General features: G+C 43.2%; 1 protein-coding gene across 1 annotated transcript in view; it reads right to left on the bottom strand.

The window, feature by feature from the left end:
* CEP135 (centrosomal protein 135) overlaps window positions 1-17,606 on the bottom strand; it is a 71,906-nt gene that overhangs the window by 23,985 nt on the left and 30,315 nt on the right. Inside the window, exons 9-18 of the mRNA XM_083168651.1 lie at window positions 17,234-17,299; window positions 15,910-16,060; window positions 15,469-15,692; window positions 9,726-9,881; window positions 6,543-6,704; window positions 4,971-5,048; window positions 4,109-4,260; window positions 3,269-3,384; window positions 353-507; window positions 56-111 (exon numbers count right to left, since the gene is read on the bottom strand). Coding sequence (XP_083024777.1) covers window positions 56-111; window positions 353-507; window positions 3,269-3,384; window positions 4,109-4,260; window positions 4,971-5,048; window positions 6,543-6,704; window positions 9,726-9,881; window positions 15,469-15,692; window positions 15,910-16,060; window positions 17,234-17,299 — 1,316 coding nt within the window. The remainder of the gene's footprint in view (window positions 1-55; window positions 112-352; window positions 508-3,268; window positions 3,385-4,108; window positions 4,261-4,970; window positions 5,049-6,542; window positions 6,705-9,725; window positions 9,882-15,468; window positions 15,693-15,909; window positions 16,061-17,233; window positions 17,300-17,606) is intronic.

Here is a 17,606-nt window from a genome sequence, read left to right as displayed (position 1 = left end):
TGAATTCCAAAAAACACTTTGTGCTATATATTTCATAAACAGTGAAACCACTTACTCAACAGTGGCGTCAAGTTCGGAAAGAGTGAGCCTTAAATTTATAATCGTCTTCTCCTAGAAAGGAAAAAAAAACAAAAAAAAAATAAAATGAAATATGCATCGCACACATGAAACATTTATAGGGATAAGCAATAATGCAGCAAACCAAATGAGTTTGGAGATGCAACTTCCACAGCGGCATACATTAAATGAAACATTCAGCAGTTTGTGTTTAATGGAGAAAAATAAAGGTTCCTAGATAAACCATGGCAGCAGTTCTTTAACAGCATTGCGACCTGCAGGAGACACGACATACTTTGTTTTCCAGGTTATCATCTAAACTAGCAACACGCTCTGTCTTCTCGTCCACCGTTTCCTGAAGATTGTCTTTTTCTTTGTCCAAGACAGAAACGGTGTTTCTGAGCATGGTCATTTCAGTTGCCTGCGTAGACACCTTGTGATTTAATTCACCTTGAGAAAAGAAAAAGATAAAATAATATTAAACTCTACAATCCACCCCAGATCAAGTGCTCACAATAAAAACAAAAGCAATAGTATAAAATACAAATTCTGCTGCATTCATGCGCATATGATAGGACATGCCCATTGAGCACACAAACTTCCAAAAGAGTCTCATTTGCTGATACATTTGTGGCGTTACCCTTCAGAAAGGTCTATAGTCCAAGAATGTTGAGTCTTTATCTCAGCACTTGGAACAGAGAATACTCCTTCAGCTGTTTAATTGAGCTATGCTGTGGATTTTTTTATGAGAGCACTTTTGGTACACAAAAATAAAAACTATATCTCAACGTTCATCAGGGGACACGGCTACCAAGGAACCAAGAACAAGAAACATAGAAGCCTGCAGCTCCTCCCATCTCTCCAGTTCATACCTTGCAACGCCTCAATGATGGGGCAAATAAAAGGCAACAGATTTAATGAGCTTAAAAAAGGTGGGAGCACAGTACTTTGCATATAGAGAAATGGATCGAACTGTGAGTACCAAAAATCCTATTTTCTTCATCATTAAATCTAGAGGACACTACAATCATGGGGACATTCCAAGTAGTACCCTTAGTGCAAAGGTACGCTCAGACACAGCTCAAAACAAAACACTGCCTTAAAAGCTAGCAGTCTTGGGCATAAAAAAAAGTTCATTTTGGCAAACCTGTGAACAGAGGACCAAATGTCTACTTGACATAAATGCTAGGCAGCCAGAAAGCATTCAAGAATCTGGTAAACAGATACAACAGAACCGGCAGTCTGAAAACAGAAAGAAGCCTGCAAGCCATGTGACAATATTCAACTTTGCGGCTAGGCAACCACCTGCTGGTTCTTTAGGATGCACAGCATAAAGGGTGTATCTCATGTTACTGAAACTCTTCTCTGGGAAAATGTTAGAGTGCTCTAACTACATAAGCAATGTAAGCTTTATTATATACTAGGGTACTTATATGTTAGTTGGGCACCCACTAAGCTATTTGCTTAGTTTTATGCGTCCGCTCGCCACGCTTCGGGCTCAGTAGCTCGCTGTGCTTGCCACACTATATAAAATCGACTCCATGCCGATATGGATAGTGGGGGTATGAGTGTACTAACTATAGTGGGCGCCCAACTAACATATAAGTACCTGTACTAGCTTATTCTAACCTTGCTAAGAGGGAATAAAAAATCATGAAATCTGGCACTAACTAGAGCAGCAGCTCCTGTGTGTTGCGATCATCTCCGCATTGGGGTCGCGACTCCATGTTGCTGGCAGGTTATTGACTCCTGGTCTCTCAGCCAGTGATCCAAGGAGTTTGAAACATCAGATGAGTTGTCTGTTACTTCAGACTCCTTGGATCAGTGGCTTAGAGATATGAGGCGTTATAAGGCAGGGCTGCCCCCACTCACAGGGGGCACCGTGGGCACACGCCGGGATCCTAGGTTTTCCGAGCTGTAGGACAGACCATGCTACTGTGCGTGTGTGGTCTGCTGACCACACATGTGAAGGACATTCTGCAGTAACTTCCTGGGGTCCTGTAATAATGGTTATTGCCTGATGGGGTTCCAGAGCAAATAGTTTGAGAACACCTGAACTATATGCAATATGGAAAACCAAAGACCACAATAAATATATATATTTTTTTTTTAAAGGAAAACCTAGATAACTTAAGAGCTGAAGAAATGGCTATTAGGATGGACATTGTCCATGTCAATTAGGGAACTCCCCAGTCTAAAAATTGTAAGTAGGCGGAAGAGCCAAAAGTCTCAGGTTGTGACAAATGTGGACTGGTTCTGGAACATACTGTACAGTATTCTCTAAAAAAATTCAACCGTAGGCAAAAGCCCACCCTCTTTGGAACACACTGGGACTGGAGCCTAAATGGGACTAAAATGTAAAGGCAAAGGAGGTGGAAAACCCCTGTATGCACACCAACCACTTAATTCTTCCATGTATAATGCAGAAATTGGCACTCGAACACTCCACAAAACCTTGATAACTGTAGGCTCAAGACTGTGGCTTCAACAGCCACTCTGTGAATGCCAAACAATGAAAGTTATGGCATAGAAACATATGATTGTTCCACAAGCAACTTAACCAATTTGAGCTGGTCATCACCAAAATAATACATATAGCGCCCATCTTTGGGAATCAGAGTACACAATATTTAAATTAACCCCACATTTCCCTGCCTCTGAGGTCTTGAGGTAGTGCCCCGTGTGTTGAGGGTTGAGAAACACTAGGAAAATACCTTCCTAGGTAATGGTGCAACTTTAATTTGGAAATAAACCTTATTTAGAATCCTACTAAATTTCACTTTTATCTAAGGTGGAAGAGGACCCATTAATTCAGCGGTTCTCAAACTATGGGTCCTGACGTTCTCAGCATGGGGTCGTGACTCCATGTTGCTGACCATCAGGCTAATGACTTCTCTAATCTCAGTCAGTGAATCAAGGAGTCTGAAAAATCTGTTGTATTGTCTGTAATTTTACATTCCTCCCATCATTTTGTGCCTCCACAATGTTGCCATACATGTGCTGTCTGCTGACTACACATGTGATGTGATGAACTTCTGCAGTAACTTGCTGGGGTCCTGTAATTATTTTTATTGTCTGATTGGGTCCCAGAGCAAAATAGTTTGAGGACCACTGGATTAAGAAAACTGTTTCATTTAAAAAAAAACCTCTAATGTAATACAGTTAAAAGCAATACAATAAATTGAATGTAGGTTTTATGTGAGCAATTTACCTATTCTTTCTTCCAGTGTCGCAATCTCTTCTTGTGATAACTGCAACTCATTTGATTTGACAGCGAGTCGATGCTGGAGATCTTCCATAGACTTCTGAAGCTGCTCATTCAGTAACCTATATCACAGAGCACACAACAGGCTTTTAAGATGATGGCTTAAAATAACAGGACGGCAATCTGCCACTGCAGTAGTTCCCTCGTCTAACTGAATTACTGTATTTACGTTTCTTACACACCGCGACATTAGGATTAACTAAAAACTACACACTTCTATTCTATCCAAGCAGCATCACTGCTTAGCCCTACTTATCCCTTATACAAAATGCTCGGGAGCAGAAGAATTTTGGATAACGACTTATTCCGTATTTTGGAATATTTTTATATTTGAATGTGGTATCTTGCATTTATGTTGCACAAACACATCAAACACATGAAATACACACAAATATATTTTATTTGTGCATGAAACAAGGTTTTAAAACATGAAACAAAGTTTGTGTACAATCTCAAGCACTGAATTTGAATGGCAAGCAATCATTACCTTGCACATATTTAGTGCCAGTCACACGTTATTACCACAATAGTGCCAGCTACAGATGTCCCCAGTAGGTTTTGAGAAAAATAAAAAATAAAAGCACATTTTGAAAACTATGGTTTTCGGAATTATTTGGATAAGGGATACTCAACCTGTATTATAATGCTTGTACCCCAAAATCTAGTAATCAAATAAGAGCAACTTGCTGAATATTCCATAAAAAAAAAAAATTCACACATTAACTAACGTATAGAAGAATAATCAACAAGTTCGGCAATGAAAATATATTGCTGGAGCAAACTAACCTTAAAGAACTGAAATCGGCTTTATACTGTGAGGAGTCGTCCAGAGTCTGGGCCAAAGTAACAGACTGTGAATGATTTAATTTCTCTAGAGACGATATTTTTTCCTTGAGCTCAGAAATAGTCAGTCTTAATTCACTGCGTTCTCTTTCAAGCTAAATATCAAAGCACAACATAGAAGCTTGGTCAGTAGCAGGCAATGTGTGACTGTTACAGGCGATACAGACATTCCTCCATAGTCATGCTTTTACCTTATTATTTATATGTTTATTTATTAACAGTTTCTTATATAGCGCACACATATTCCGCAGCACTTTAATGAGAATAGTTGAACAGTCACATCAGTCCCGGCCCCAGTGGAGCTTACAATCTATATTCCCTACCACATGTACACACACACACACACACACAGAGACATTATAGGGTTAATTTTGTTGGAAGCGAATTAACCTACCTATAAATTTTACGGATTGTGGGAGGAAACCCACGCAAGCATGGGGAGAATATACAAACTCCGCACAATTAGGGCCATGGTGGGGATCGAACCCATGACCTCAGCGCTGTGAGACAGTAATGCTAACCATTACACCGTTCGTGCTGCCCAAGTAGCCACTTACAGAAGAGTGCTATTGGTTACCTATTTAAAGCTTACTTTATGCTGCTGGTAATCACATGAACTAGTTATGGTCTAAGCATCATACAATACCATACACATTCTATATTGCTTATTAGATAGGGTTGGAACCATACATTCCCCCCTCTGAAATAACAGTGTGACTATGCAGAGTCATGGGGTGCGAGTGAAGAGAGCCCTTGCTACCACAATATATTTGTATGCCCTGCCTATATGTTAAGGATTACTTGCCATGTGGTTCAAGCTTTCCAGCTCGGTCATTTTCTGGGAAAGATGTATCTTTTCAGAGGTTGATTCTTCCTGCTGGACCTGTAAATAAGATCAAAAGAAAGTGAAGCTTTTCAGTCACAAAATGTATCTTTATGCAACCCCAAGGAGATAGACAATATCTTTCTCAAGGTGAATACACAGTGTGATTTCAGCCTACAATTTTGACTATATAGTCAACATCGGAAGAAAAGCACAAATTGCACAGAGTGTATACAGCTTGTGATGCTAACGCGTGCCCCTGTGGGATCGGCATCGCAAGGAGGAAGTAGACTGTGCAGACAAGCCAATTTTGCTATATTGTATAAAGTGCAGTGTTCTAGTATAGTTAAGATTGTCCATAGTCAAAATCAAGTTAAATAAAGATAAGTTTGCGTTTCCCTTGAACTCCTCAGAGCCCAGAACCATACATAAGCCAAATCTCACGGTGGGTATGAAAGGTGCTAGATAAAGGATACGTAGAATCGAATTGGTTGCTATGGGCAACATCTCTGCTTTGCACTTTAGCAAATTACCCCATTTGTCACAATCACTGTTGTAATGATGAATGGTGAGAGTCACTACGATGGAGATACCTTTTTCCTGTGTAACCTGGATCATGTCCAGGTTACTTTTCCCTGCTTTTTTCCTACTGGCTACATTCTCCTTAATTCTAGTGTTCTTTCTAGGAACTGTAGCAGGCAGGGAGCTGCTGCACTGGGGTAGCATAAGGGGGGCAGACCGGGTCTGCCCACGTCACTGTTGTGGGCGGTCCCGGGCTGCCGACATCACAAAAGGGGCTTGCCCGGGCCGCAACATCATGAAAAGGGGCGGGCCCGGCCGCCACCATCATGAAAGGGGGTGGGCCCGGACCCGCTGAAGACAGTGAGCTCTGCAGCGCCAGGTGTCTTTTTTTTTACAATCTGTTCTGTTTAATAGCATCTTACATGGACAAGCAGCTTCTGCTGATTGAAAGGATATGCGGCTAGCTGTACATGGACAAATCTGTACATAATTTTTATTTTAATAACATCTAAATAGGATCTGGCTTAAATGACCATACTAACACATTTCTATGACAGTTATGGACGTTTTTGCTAAAATGGGGCTGGTATGGAACCATACAATCCCCTCTGATGTATGCACGGCCAACATGAAGACACAATGTATAACGCATGGAAGCACGCGATACTTCATACACACTGGATGAATGTGAACGATTTGTGGTTACAATCTGTCGGAAAATGACACGGGGAAAAAAATAAAAATCTGATGGCCATCACCATTTCCCTTGAACTATTAGACAAACCATATAATGCGCACACAATGTGAAATCACAAATGACAAAATATTTTGTGCATTGTTTGGTCGTTAATGAAATCAGGTATATTGCGTAATGTGCTTAAAATCATTAACGCTATCCAGCTTTACAGTGTTCCCTGGTTAACATAGCGCTTTGAAAACACACCACATGATCTAGAATTATGCTCTGCCTACATTTTGGACATTAGGAAAAAATCTTTAATATACTTGTAATAAGTCAAAAGTTTTGTAAACCTTTATTTGGTCTCTCAGCCCTTCATTTTCATCATATGCTCTTTGCAAATCCGACTTCACAAGATCTCTTTCCTCCTCTACATGGCGGAACTCGCTGACTGAAGAGACATTCTTACGTAGAGGAGACAAGTCTCGCTTTGCCATGATCAGCTCATTCTGTGCCTGAAAATAAGGAGATAAACCATTTATACAGACTTGCATACTTTATTTGTTGGCATTTATTATTTAAAGTAATAAGAAAAGAGAAAACCGCCTCTGTTTTGAGTCTCAAGTTGCCAATTAAGGTTTTCTTAAATATTTAAGAGACAAGACCAGGCCAAAGAGCTAGGAGGACAAAAAGGTAAAAACACCCAATTTCCAATTAATTGTAAACCAAAGCAAAAAAAAAAATTATACCTTAGTTAAATACTTTTCTCAGTTCACTCAAAGAAACTGTACATTCAGAGTAAGTCCAGGGTTGGCCCTACCGTTATGCAGAGTACGCAGTGGAGTAAGGCGCCAGAGTAATCAGGGTGCTGACAACTCCTTGATTACTATGGTGCCTAACTCAGCTGTCACTCGCGGTAAGGAGTCCTGGCCACTGCCATACACACAGGTCACTCCTCCGGGATGGCCCCTCACTCGTCCCGATCTGTCTCTTGTAGCTGTGAGAGTCCTTAGCCACTGCCCGCCTCCTCACAGCAGGGCCGCTCCTATGGTTCGGCACCTCCAGATTAATTCAGCGGGTCCCTGTCAATGTTGCGCTTCAACACTAGATGGTTGGCACAACAGGGAAGGTAGGTTTGTCTGCGCTCCCCGCCCGCTGCTCAGTCCTCACTAAATACCACAGAGCCTGTCAGCGCGGCTCCTCTACTCAGCCGCCAGTGCCCTCTATCTACACTGTTCCGGTCAGCACTTCTCCTGTTAGCTCAAGGAGCCTGCAGCACAGTTCTGTCCCTGTCCACAGTCTCCTCAGGGAAACTCCCAACGGTTCGCAGGGGTCCCCCTTTTAAAGTTTCTCTCAGGGGTCCCTACTCCTGGATCTGTCATATACGGCCTACACACATGCCGATATTAAGGCATTTTCTAAGCGATTTTGCTTAGTTTGGCAAAGTCGCTTAGCAAATGTCGGTGTATGTGTGGGGGCTATTTCGGCAGCAGTGCGCGTCCCCGCACGTCTATCGCTGGCCGAGAATGATGGACAGTGTCCATCAATCTTGGCATCGGCAGGGTTCTCCCACCGGAGAACACTGGCGCTGTCGGCTCGCTTAGCACACAGAGCTGACAGCTCGCTCTGTGTGCTATGCGATAGCGGCGCAGCACAGCCCGACCTAGCATAGCTAGGTCGCCGTACACACATCGCTATGTGTGTAGGGCCCATTACTCTCAGCACGTGGGACTCGTCCAGTGCAACTTCAAAGCCGTTGGATCCTAGTGCCATACCCTGTAGCTGCTGCAGCCAGGGAAAGCAGGAGTAGCAGTAATAAGTATATAACGCAAAACATTCAAATTGCTATGGCTTATAAAATGGTAAAATACAATAAAGTATTAGAGAACCTCTTGTATTGCTCATGGTAGTAAGATGGTATTAATGTACGTTGAACCATCCCGCTCTTTTCATCATATAGTTTAAGTTTAAGTTGGACTGATATTCTTTGGAGTCGAGATCTGCTGTACTTCTAGGATTGGCCAACTTAATTTACCAAATTGACACAGCAGATTTATTTACCAAATGTAAGAATGTGCATATGTACAAGTATATAATTCAATAGAACGATAGCTAAGATTTAGACCGTTCATTAATATGATAGGAGAGGTTATCTCTTTTCATATATCTTAATTACCATAACAAATTAATAAGATCTCACATTCCTATTTATTTGATACAGAGAAATCAATGTTTATTGTTTGTATATTACAGATACATGTATAACCAAGTATGTTAAAATTTTGTTCTAACTATGATAAATATAATAAAAATTGTTTTGCAAAAAAAAAAAAAAAAATATTAGAGAAGCCAGCAACATCCTTCAAATAAATATATAAAATAAATAAAAAAGTGAAATAAAAATAGAATTGAGCATATAAGCCCTGGCATTGAGTAAGAAACCCCTAGAAATGAGCATGTTGGTAAGCAGCACTTATGGGTCATTATATGTAATGGGCATCACGGCGTGTGGTACAATGTGTAATGGGCATCACGGCGTGTGGTACAATGTGTAATGGGCATCACGGCGTGTGGTACAATGTGTAATGGGCATCACGGCGTGTGGCACAATGTGTAATGGGCATCACGGCGTGTGGTACAATGTGTAATGGGCATCACGGCGTGTGGTACAATGTGTAATGGGCATCACGGCGTGTGGTACAATGTGTAATGGGCATCACGGCGTGTGGTACAATGTGTAATGGGCATCACGGCGTGTGGTACAATGTGTAATGGGCATCACGGCGTGTGGTACAATGTGTAATGGGCATCACGGCGTGTGGTACAATGTGTAATTGGCATCACGCTCCCTTCTGCTCCACGGGAGGTTTCTGTCCTCCCTGAGCTCGCCTGGTACAATGTGAAATGGGCATCACGGCGTGTGGTACAATGTGAAATGGGCATCACGGCGTGTGGTACAATGTGAAATGGGCATCACGGCGTGTGACACAATGTGTAATGGGCAATACAGTGTGCGGCACAATGTGTAATGGTGTAATGTGTCTCTAGCTGGCACAGTGTGTCTAAGGGGCATTACTGTGTGGTGTAATGTGAATTGGTACTATTATGTGGCCATGCCCTACATTTTTCTGCGTGCTTCTGGTGCGCACTGTCCCTATTTTTGCTCCGCCCACATTGTAGCTTCAACCCTAATATCCTCAATGAGGGGAGCTAAAAATCTGTGTTTGTGTACCGAAAAAAATTAAGCTTGGGCCGGTCCTGATTGAGTCCCATTCAGGACTACAACAAATGTAATGTGTTTGTGCTGCTCCCTCTTAGAATGCTTAGTATGTGTCCCGTACAATTATTTAACTTAAGTATAATAATTAAAATGCTTGAAAGCAAGGTATGCAAAAGATGGCACCAGGAAAAGCTTTAAAAGAAAAATAATATGGGGTACTGGTGACTTCTGTTGATGTGGATACACATACAAGTATGTTACCAGCCTGGAAATGGCTTATAGTAAGTAACATAATGTGAGATGCATCTTACTGTACCTGCTCCAACAGAACACGATACTTGTCCCGCTCCTTTGTTAGAACTTTAACATTGGACTGTATCTCCACCATGTGTTTTTCAAATCTATCCAACATATTCTGGAGATCATCCCTTTCCCTGGTAATACGCCGAATATCTGAATTGTATTCCACACTCTAAAAAGGAGAACACAATCACATACTAGAATAGATTAGATAAAGCAATCAAAATGGGGGAAAAAAATCATATCCAAAATGTATTTTTGTATGTATGCATGCATGTATACAATATATATTAGTATTAGTGATGTGTAAAATATTCTCAAGATCTCATTTTTTTATATTAATACTTACTTTGAATTCCTAATAAAATCTTACTTAACCCTTTGTAGTGTCACTCACATTAGTTATATAAATTCAAATAAAAAATGTTGGGTAAAAACAGATTACATTTCCTTTATAAGATAAACATTACAGATCATTATGATGAATACAAATTGATACGTGATAAAATAAAATAATTAAAAACGTGATTAATGGAATAAAATTGTATTTAGTCTATATTGTGTGTTAACATTTATTCCTATGCAACCATTCTACTGTAATGGTATTGTTGTATTTAATGAGGGAAGGCCTATTGATAGCACAAGACAAATGATTTATGCAGTTAATTTTTCTTGTAACGAAAGGTCAAGATCAATTAAATCATGTCAGAAGTCTTAACAAGTGGTATCTCTTTACAAAACATATTCTCGTAAAAATTCCAATAGATCTTAGTTAATTGCCCCATATAATAAACAATCTCACACTATAGCATGGGAAAAGGTCTTTAGTTTATTATTTCTTCCTCACCTGCAAAATATGGGAATGTAATGATACCATATTGCTACATGCTGCAGTCACGGAGCAGTATTTATTGCATTGGCAGTAAAAAAAAAAAAGACTTTGTTACCAGTATATAATTCCATAACCACAAATGGTAAACCAATGCTGTAAAACACCATGGTATTATGCACATAATTTTGCTTAGGAATAATAGTTAAGGAGAAATCCACATTACATGTGGTAATTTACTGCATGGTAAAAATTGTCTTTTTCGCCCGATACTACTATCCGCTATCCAATAATGTACCGCTGCTATAAGGATATCCTCCTTAATGCTTTTTAAATATGCTCTGTTCCCCACAATTGTCTTCGAGTAGGGTGTAGCTAAGTACAATTCTTGCCGGTTCCAGTTACGCAACATTGCTCACATCAGGCCCTTTCTCTCAGAGTGCAACTAAGCTTATCATCCACTCACTGGTCATCTCATGGCTTGACTACTAAAATGCTCTCCTCACCGGCCTCGCTCGATCCCAACTGGCTCCTCTCCAATCTATCCTCAACTCTGCAGCCAGGCTTATCTTCCTCTCCCACCGCTCTAATTCTGCCACACCCCTTCAACAAAATCTGCACTGGCTCCCATTCCCCTACAGAGTCCTCTTCAAACACCTCACACTCACATACAGAGCCATCTCTAATTCCATTGCGCCATATATCTCTAACCTCATCTCCATTCATACACCCTCCCGCCCTCTCTCCTCCACCCTGATCCCATGCTAGAGTACAGGACTTTGCACATGCTGTACCCCTTCAGTGGAACGCACTCCCTCGCTCCATTTGTCTCCCTGTACTGTTCCTTTGTATGGAGCTGCGAAACACTTGTGGCGCCTTATAAAGAAAATAATAAAAAATAGGATTTTAATATACCTACCGGTAAATCCTTTTCTCGTAGTCCATATGGAATACTGGGGTTCAATACTATGGGGATAGAGATCCTCCGCAGGAGAGACAGGCACATAAGATCTTTCAGTGTGGGTGCACTGGCTCCTCCCCTCTATCCTCCCTTCACTAGTCAGTTAATGAAACACTGTGCCGAAGGAGAGCAAAGTATATGAGGAGGAAGCGAGTAAATGTGGTGAGATTCATACCAGCACACCGTCACAAAAATAACAAAATAGGTGAAGAAACCTACAATCATAACCTATGGTGAAGACCATGACTGAAATATTTAATAAATATATATCTGTATATATATATATATATATATATATATATGCATATATGGCAACAAGCCAATATTAGAACGTCACTCATTCAAAAAGGCAACCAGCCAATACAAGAACGTTAACCGTTCAACAAGGCAACAAGCCCAAGAAAACAAGGTATTACCTGCAGCAGAAAATTCCGCACTGAGTCGGGCGCCCAGTATTCCATATGGACTACGAGAAAAGGATTTACCGGTAGGTATATTAAAATCCTATTTTCTCTAACGTCCGTTATGGAATACTGGGGTTTAATACTATGGGGAGGTCCCAAAAGCCATCAGAACGGGCGGGAACGTGCGGAGACTGCTGTAACACTGCTTGCCCGAACTGGGAATCCTCCCTGGCCAGGGCATCAAATTTGTAGAACTTTACAAATGTATGCTGCCCCGACTAAGTAGCAGCTCTGCAAATCTGTAAGGCCGAGACTCCTCGAGCAGCTGCCCAGGAAGTCCCTACAGACCTTGTCGAATGAGCCTTCAATGAGGATGGAATAGTCAATCCAGCCATCCCATAGGCTTGTTGGATCGTGGTACGTATCCAACGGGCAATCGTCTGCTTTGATGCAGGAGCACCCTTCTTCTGTGCATTGTAAAGCACAAACAGACCATCCGTCTTCCTGAACCTAGGAGGTTCGCCTCACATAGACCCTCAGGGCCTGAACAACATCCAGGGATGCCGGAATCTCTGGATGAGCCAAACTGGATGGGACCACATTCGGTTGGTTTAGATGGAAAGCCGACAAAACCTTAGGCAAGAATTGCGGCCTAGTCCTCAGTTCCGCCCTGTCGCCGTGAAAAATCAAGTAAGGGCTCTTGCAAAAAAGGGCCCCAAGTTCGGACACCCTCCTGGCCGAAGCCAAGGCCAGCAGGACCACAGTCCTCCATGACAAATCTGCCTAATCTAATGGATCGAACTAGGATGACTGCAAAAAAGATAAGACTACATCCAAGTCCCATGGCACAGAGGGCGGCACAAAAGGGGGTTGAATTCTTAACACCCCCTGAAGAAAAGTCTGGACCTCAGGTAAGGATGCCAGTTTTCTCTGAAAAAACACCGACAGGGCCGATACCTGGACCTTTAAGGACCCCAGCCGGAGCCCCAAGTCCAAACCTGCTTGCAGGAACAGCAAGAAGTTACCCAGTTTAAAATCCGCAGGTGGTTGGGCATTTCCCTCACACCAGGCCACATATCTCCTCCAAATGTGGTGATAATGGGAGGCCGTTACCGGTTTTCTGGCTTGGGTCAAGGTTGTTATAACCGAGGAATCCAAACCCTTGCGCCTCAGGATCTGCCGCTCAACCTCCAGGCCGTTAAACAAAGCCGAGGTAAGTCCTGGTAACCGAACGGCCCTTGAAGAAGGTGGTCTTCTCTGAGGGTCAGACGCCAAGGGTCTTCCACCAGCATGGCCTGAAGATCCCCGAACCAGGCTCGCCGAGGCCAATCTGGTGCCACCAGGATTGCCTCGGCTCCTTGGTGTCTTATTCTTTTTAACACTTTCGCCAGTAGTGGTAACGGGGGAAAGAGATATACCAGCCGGTATTCCCAAGGCCAAGTTAGTGCATCCACTGCCTCCACACAAGGATCCCTTGTCCAAGAGCAGTACCTGGTTACCTTGTGGTTTCTTCGAGAGGCCATGAGGTCTATCTGTGGAGTCCCCCACAGATCCGCAATGGCAGTGAACACCTCCTGGTGTAATTCCCATTCCCCGGGATGGAGGTCGTGGCGGCTGAGAAAATCCGCCTCCCAGTTGTCCACTCCCGGTATGAATATGGCGGACAATGCCAGAACGTTTTGTTCTGCCCAAGAGATGCTCCTCGTTCCACCCTGCCTGTTTATGTAGGCAACCGTGGTCGCATTGTTGGACTGCACCTGCACAGCCCTGCCCTGGAGCAGAGGAGCAGCCTTCAACAGGGCGTAGTATACCGCCTTCTATTCCAGCCTGTTGATATGGAGCTTGGCTTCCAACAGGGACCATCTGCCCTGAAGATGGACACCCTGAACCACGGCACCCCATCCTCTCAGGCTGGCATCCGTGGTCAACAGAAGACAATCCTGGATTTGAAAGGAACGGCCGGCCAGTAGATTTGTCGACTCCAACCACCATTGGAGCCACAGCCTTGTGGTTGCAGAGAGTGTTATCAGCCTGTGCATCTGGCTGGGGCACCCCGACCACTTCGTCAGGATATCCAGCTGGAATGTCCTTGAGTGAAATCTGGCATACTGTATGGCCTCGAAGGAGGCCACCATCTTGCCCATCAGCCTCAAGCAGAGGTGAACCGACACCTGTGGGCCCGCCAACACCTCTACCACCAGTTGCTGAATTGCAGCCACCTTCTCCGGTGGAAGGAATACCTTCTGTTCTGCTGTGTCCAGGATCATGCCCTGGAACAGCATCCTTTGACTTGGGACAAGGGATGATTTCTTCAGGTTCAAAATCCACCCGTGGTCCGAGAGGATCCTCCTGGTCAGCTAAACATAAATAATGGTCCTGGTCAGCTATATATAAATAATTTAAGGCTGGGCTGACCCAGGTTCAGTGTAAATGGTGGCAGACCCAGGTCCAACCCAGTTCAAAGTGCTGTGTAAATGGGGTATAAAGCAGGGTCAGACCCTGGATACTCCAGCATTCAAAGACCAGGGTTTTTGGTGTAAAAGGGGTATTAACTAGCCAGTGTGGGGTAAACAGAGCTACTTTGGAAACCAGGGCACCCTGTAACCTGAGCTCACAGATTGGAGAGAGCTGGTTCACAGTAAAACACACAGTAATTTTTCAGAAAAACAGTGCTATGCAATATTCCTATGCTAGGCAAACACAATGTAAGTGTTAATTAGTGCTATAACTTGCTGTCTCTGCAGGCAGAAAGATCCCAGATCCACCCCACCGATGAGGAGCTGTTAATGGCTACCTCAGCATGCAGGAAGAAGCAGGAAATCTTGCCCAGCAGAGCTTGGTCCCACTCTGAGCTAAGCCCCGCCCCCAAAACGGAGCTGGTGCTGTTAGCATTAAAAAGCTTGCGTTTTTTAGGCTTATCTGTGTTTTATGCAAAAACCAGACATTGCCATAGACCTGGTGGACCAGTAGCTATCTGTACCTGCCAGCAAATATATAAAAGATGGGGGGTTTGCGCGGTACCTGCGGGAGGTCCGCCGCTACTGCCACCGCCATCTTGCCGCACATAAACTTGGGGTACCCCCTGTGGGGGACCCCGACCAGTAATCACCACTTGAAGTCTTCAGACCCTGCCAGGGGTGTGCGGCAGCTGGGAGGTCTGCTCGCCCCAGCGCAATGCTGTGCGGTGACAGAAACCTCTCTCAGGACAAAGTCCTGCAGCAGGGCAGCTCTGCGCCTGAAGAGGCCGGTGACTGACCCTTGCCCTGGCACCCTCGAAGCAGGACTGCTGCCTAGGTCTAAAAGCAGCGCCCCAAAATAACAAACGAAAACAAAATGTTGAAAAATCTCTCTGGAGCTCCCAGAAGTGCAGCCTCTCCTGAGGCACATTTTTCTAAACTGACTAGTGGAGGGAGGATAGAGGGGAGGAGCCAGTACACCCACACTGAAAAGATCTTATGTGCCTGTCTCTCCTACGGAGGATCTCTATCCCCATAGTATTGAACCCCAGTATTCCATAATGGACGTTAGAGAAATAATAATACTAATACAAGACAAGCCTCAATACCTTTTCTGGGGAACCGTGCATTTTGCTGGTGTCCTGTCTGGAACGATTTTGAAAGCTGGATTTTAGATTAGCCGTCCGCTCCAGTTTCTCCATCTCGGACCTGTAATGGTCCCTTTCCTCCTCCAGGGATTTTACAAAAGAGTCCAATCGTGAAGGCGAGCGATCTGTGCGTAAAATGCCATATTGTGTCCTCATTCTCTCCACTTCTAACACCAGCTCTCTTTCTAAAGAAATAAAGGAGCACGTTAGTTCCTCTGACATTCCAGAAACTACCTATCTACCTATCTATTTACTTAGACGTATACATTTTCTTTGAGCTTTTGAACTGCTTCACGCAAAGTGAAATCACTTCTCAATGCAAAATGTGTACATATTTTATAGGACATAAAAGGACTACCACTATAACAATTCATTAACATACAGTATGTACAAAAGAATGACCTGTCAACATCTGTTTTTCAAGTTTATTTGAAAGCCTCTGTTTTTCGTTTTCTAAATGGCTCAAAAGGGATTCCAACTTGCGGCCTTCGTCTTTTCTAGATTCTAGTTCATCAGCCAGCTTGTCCTTCTCATATTCACATGTACCGAGGTCCTGAGGAAAGAGGGGGAAATTAACATGATTCAAGACATGATTATACATCAGATTTCTGTGAAGCGCTGCAGAATATGTATGCGCTATATAAGAAACTGTTAATAAATAAATACATTTCTAAGGAGAGTGAAGAAGTTGCCCATCAGCTTTGATGTAGCATTTAACAAGTGCATTATATAAAATGATAGGTAAATGCTGATCCGTTGCAAAAATTAAAGGAAAAAAAAGAGAAAAGACAAAAATTCCAATAGATTTTGAAAAGCTAAATAAAATTAAATAAACACAAGGGTACTTGTGTATTATCACGGCGCCCATCGCATCGCATCCCAATAATTAAGGTATTCGATGGACCCGATTTCAGCCTTTTCCCGGGCTGAGTATACAATTTTAAAATCGGGTCACATCGCATGCCATTACAATGGCATGCGACGCGATTTGCCATTGAGTCCCATGTTAAATGGCACCCCCAGACCCAATTTTTAATTGTATACCCACCCTGATGGGTAATAAATATGTAAAATGCCCCCACATTGTTAACGGCCCCCACTATCAATGCCAACCCGAAGCGTAGTGAGCCCGCGGGGGGCGGTGGTACGTGTCCTCCGACCTTTTCATACCCCCACTATCTACGTCGGCGTGGAGTTGATTTAATAAAGTGTGGCGAGCGCAGCGAGCCACCGCACACGAAGCGTGGCGAGCGCAGCGAGCCCTGCGAGGGGACGCGCATTACTTCACAGGTATACGCGTCCCCTCGCCACACTTTATAAAATCAACTCCACGCTGACGTGGATAGTGGGGGTATGAAAAGGTCGGAGGATGCGTACCGCTGCGCTCGCCACGCTTCGGGTTGGCGTTCATAGTGGGGTGGCGTTAACAATGGGGGGCATTTCACATACTCATGACCCATGAGGGTGGGTATACAATTAAAAATCGGGTCTGGGGGGGGCATTTAACATGGTAATAAGGCATCTGGGTGCCTGTACAATTAAAAATCGGGTGAAATTGCGTCGCATCGATAATACACAAGTACCAACACAAGTGCCAAATACAGATTACTGTTTGTGCACAGCAGCTGTTGTGCTTGTTTGCAATGATTAGTGATTATTAGTACATTGATATTATTCCTTTCCATAGTGCAACAATAATTACTCAAAGGGGGTGGACGTTACTTACAGCTTTATACTGGGAAATGGTGCTTTCAAGTTTGTGGACTTCCATGTGTAGCTTTTTTATTTCACTCTGAAACACAAGTATGCATTTGTTAGTAAAGCTAAAAAAATAAATAAAAATCAAGTATTCTCTACCTTCATAAATACAGTCAATTTAACAAATACACAACCAGATTGGGAATCAGAGAATGGATTTTTACTGATAAGTAAAAAAAAGTCTTGTTTTCTCAAATATCCTTTGAGCAACACCATACATCGGTGACACCCTAAAGAAGTCCTCATGGGAGGGAGCGAGCAAGCTGTGTCTGCACAAAGCACAACCCACCCAAAACCAGCATCCTTGGACTCAAAAGTGGTAAAGTGGTAGAAAATTACAA

The sequence above is a fragment of the Crinia signifera genome, chromosome 1, assembly GCF_055691185.1.
Source record: "Crinia signifera chromosome 1, ASM5569118v1, whole genome shotgun sequence".
Lineage (NCBI taxonomy): Eukaryota > Metazoa > Chordata > Amphibia > Anura > Myobatrachidae > Crinia > Crinia signifera.
Note: the sequence above shows the minus strand (reverse complement) of the source record. Positions and strands in the feature narration are given on the sequence as shown.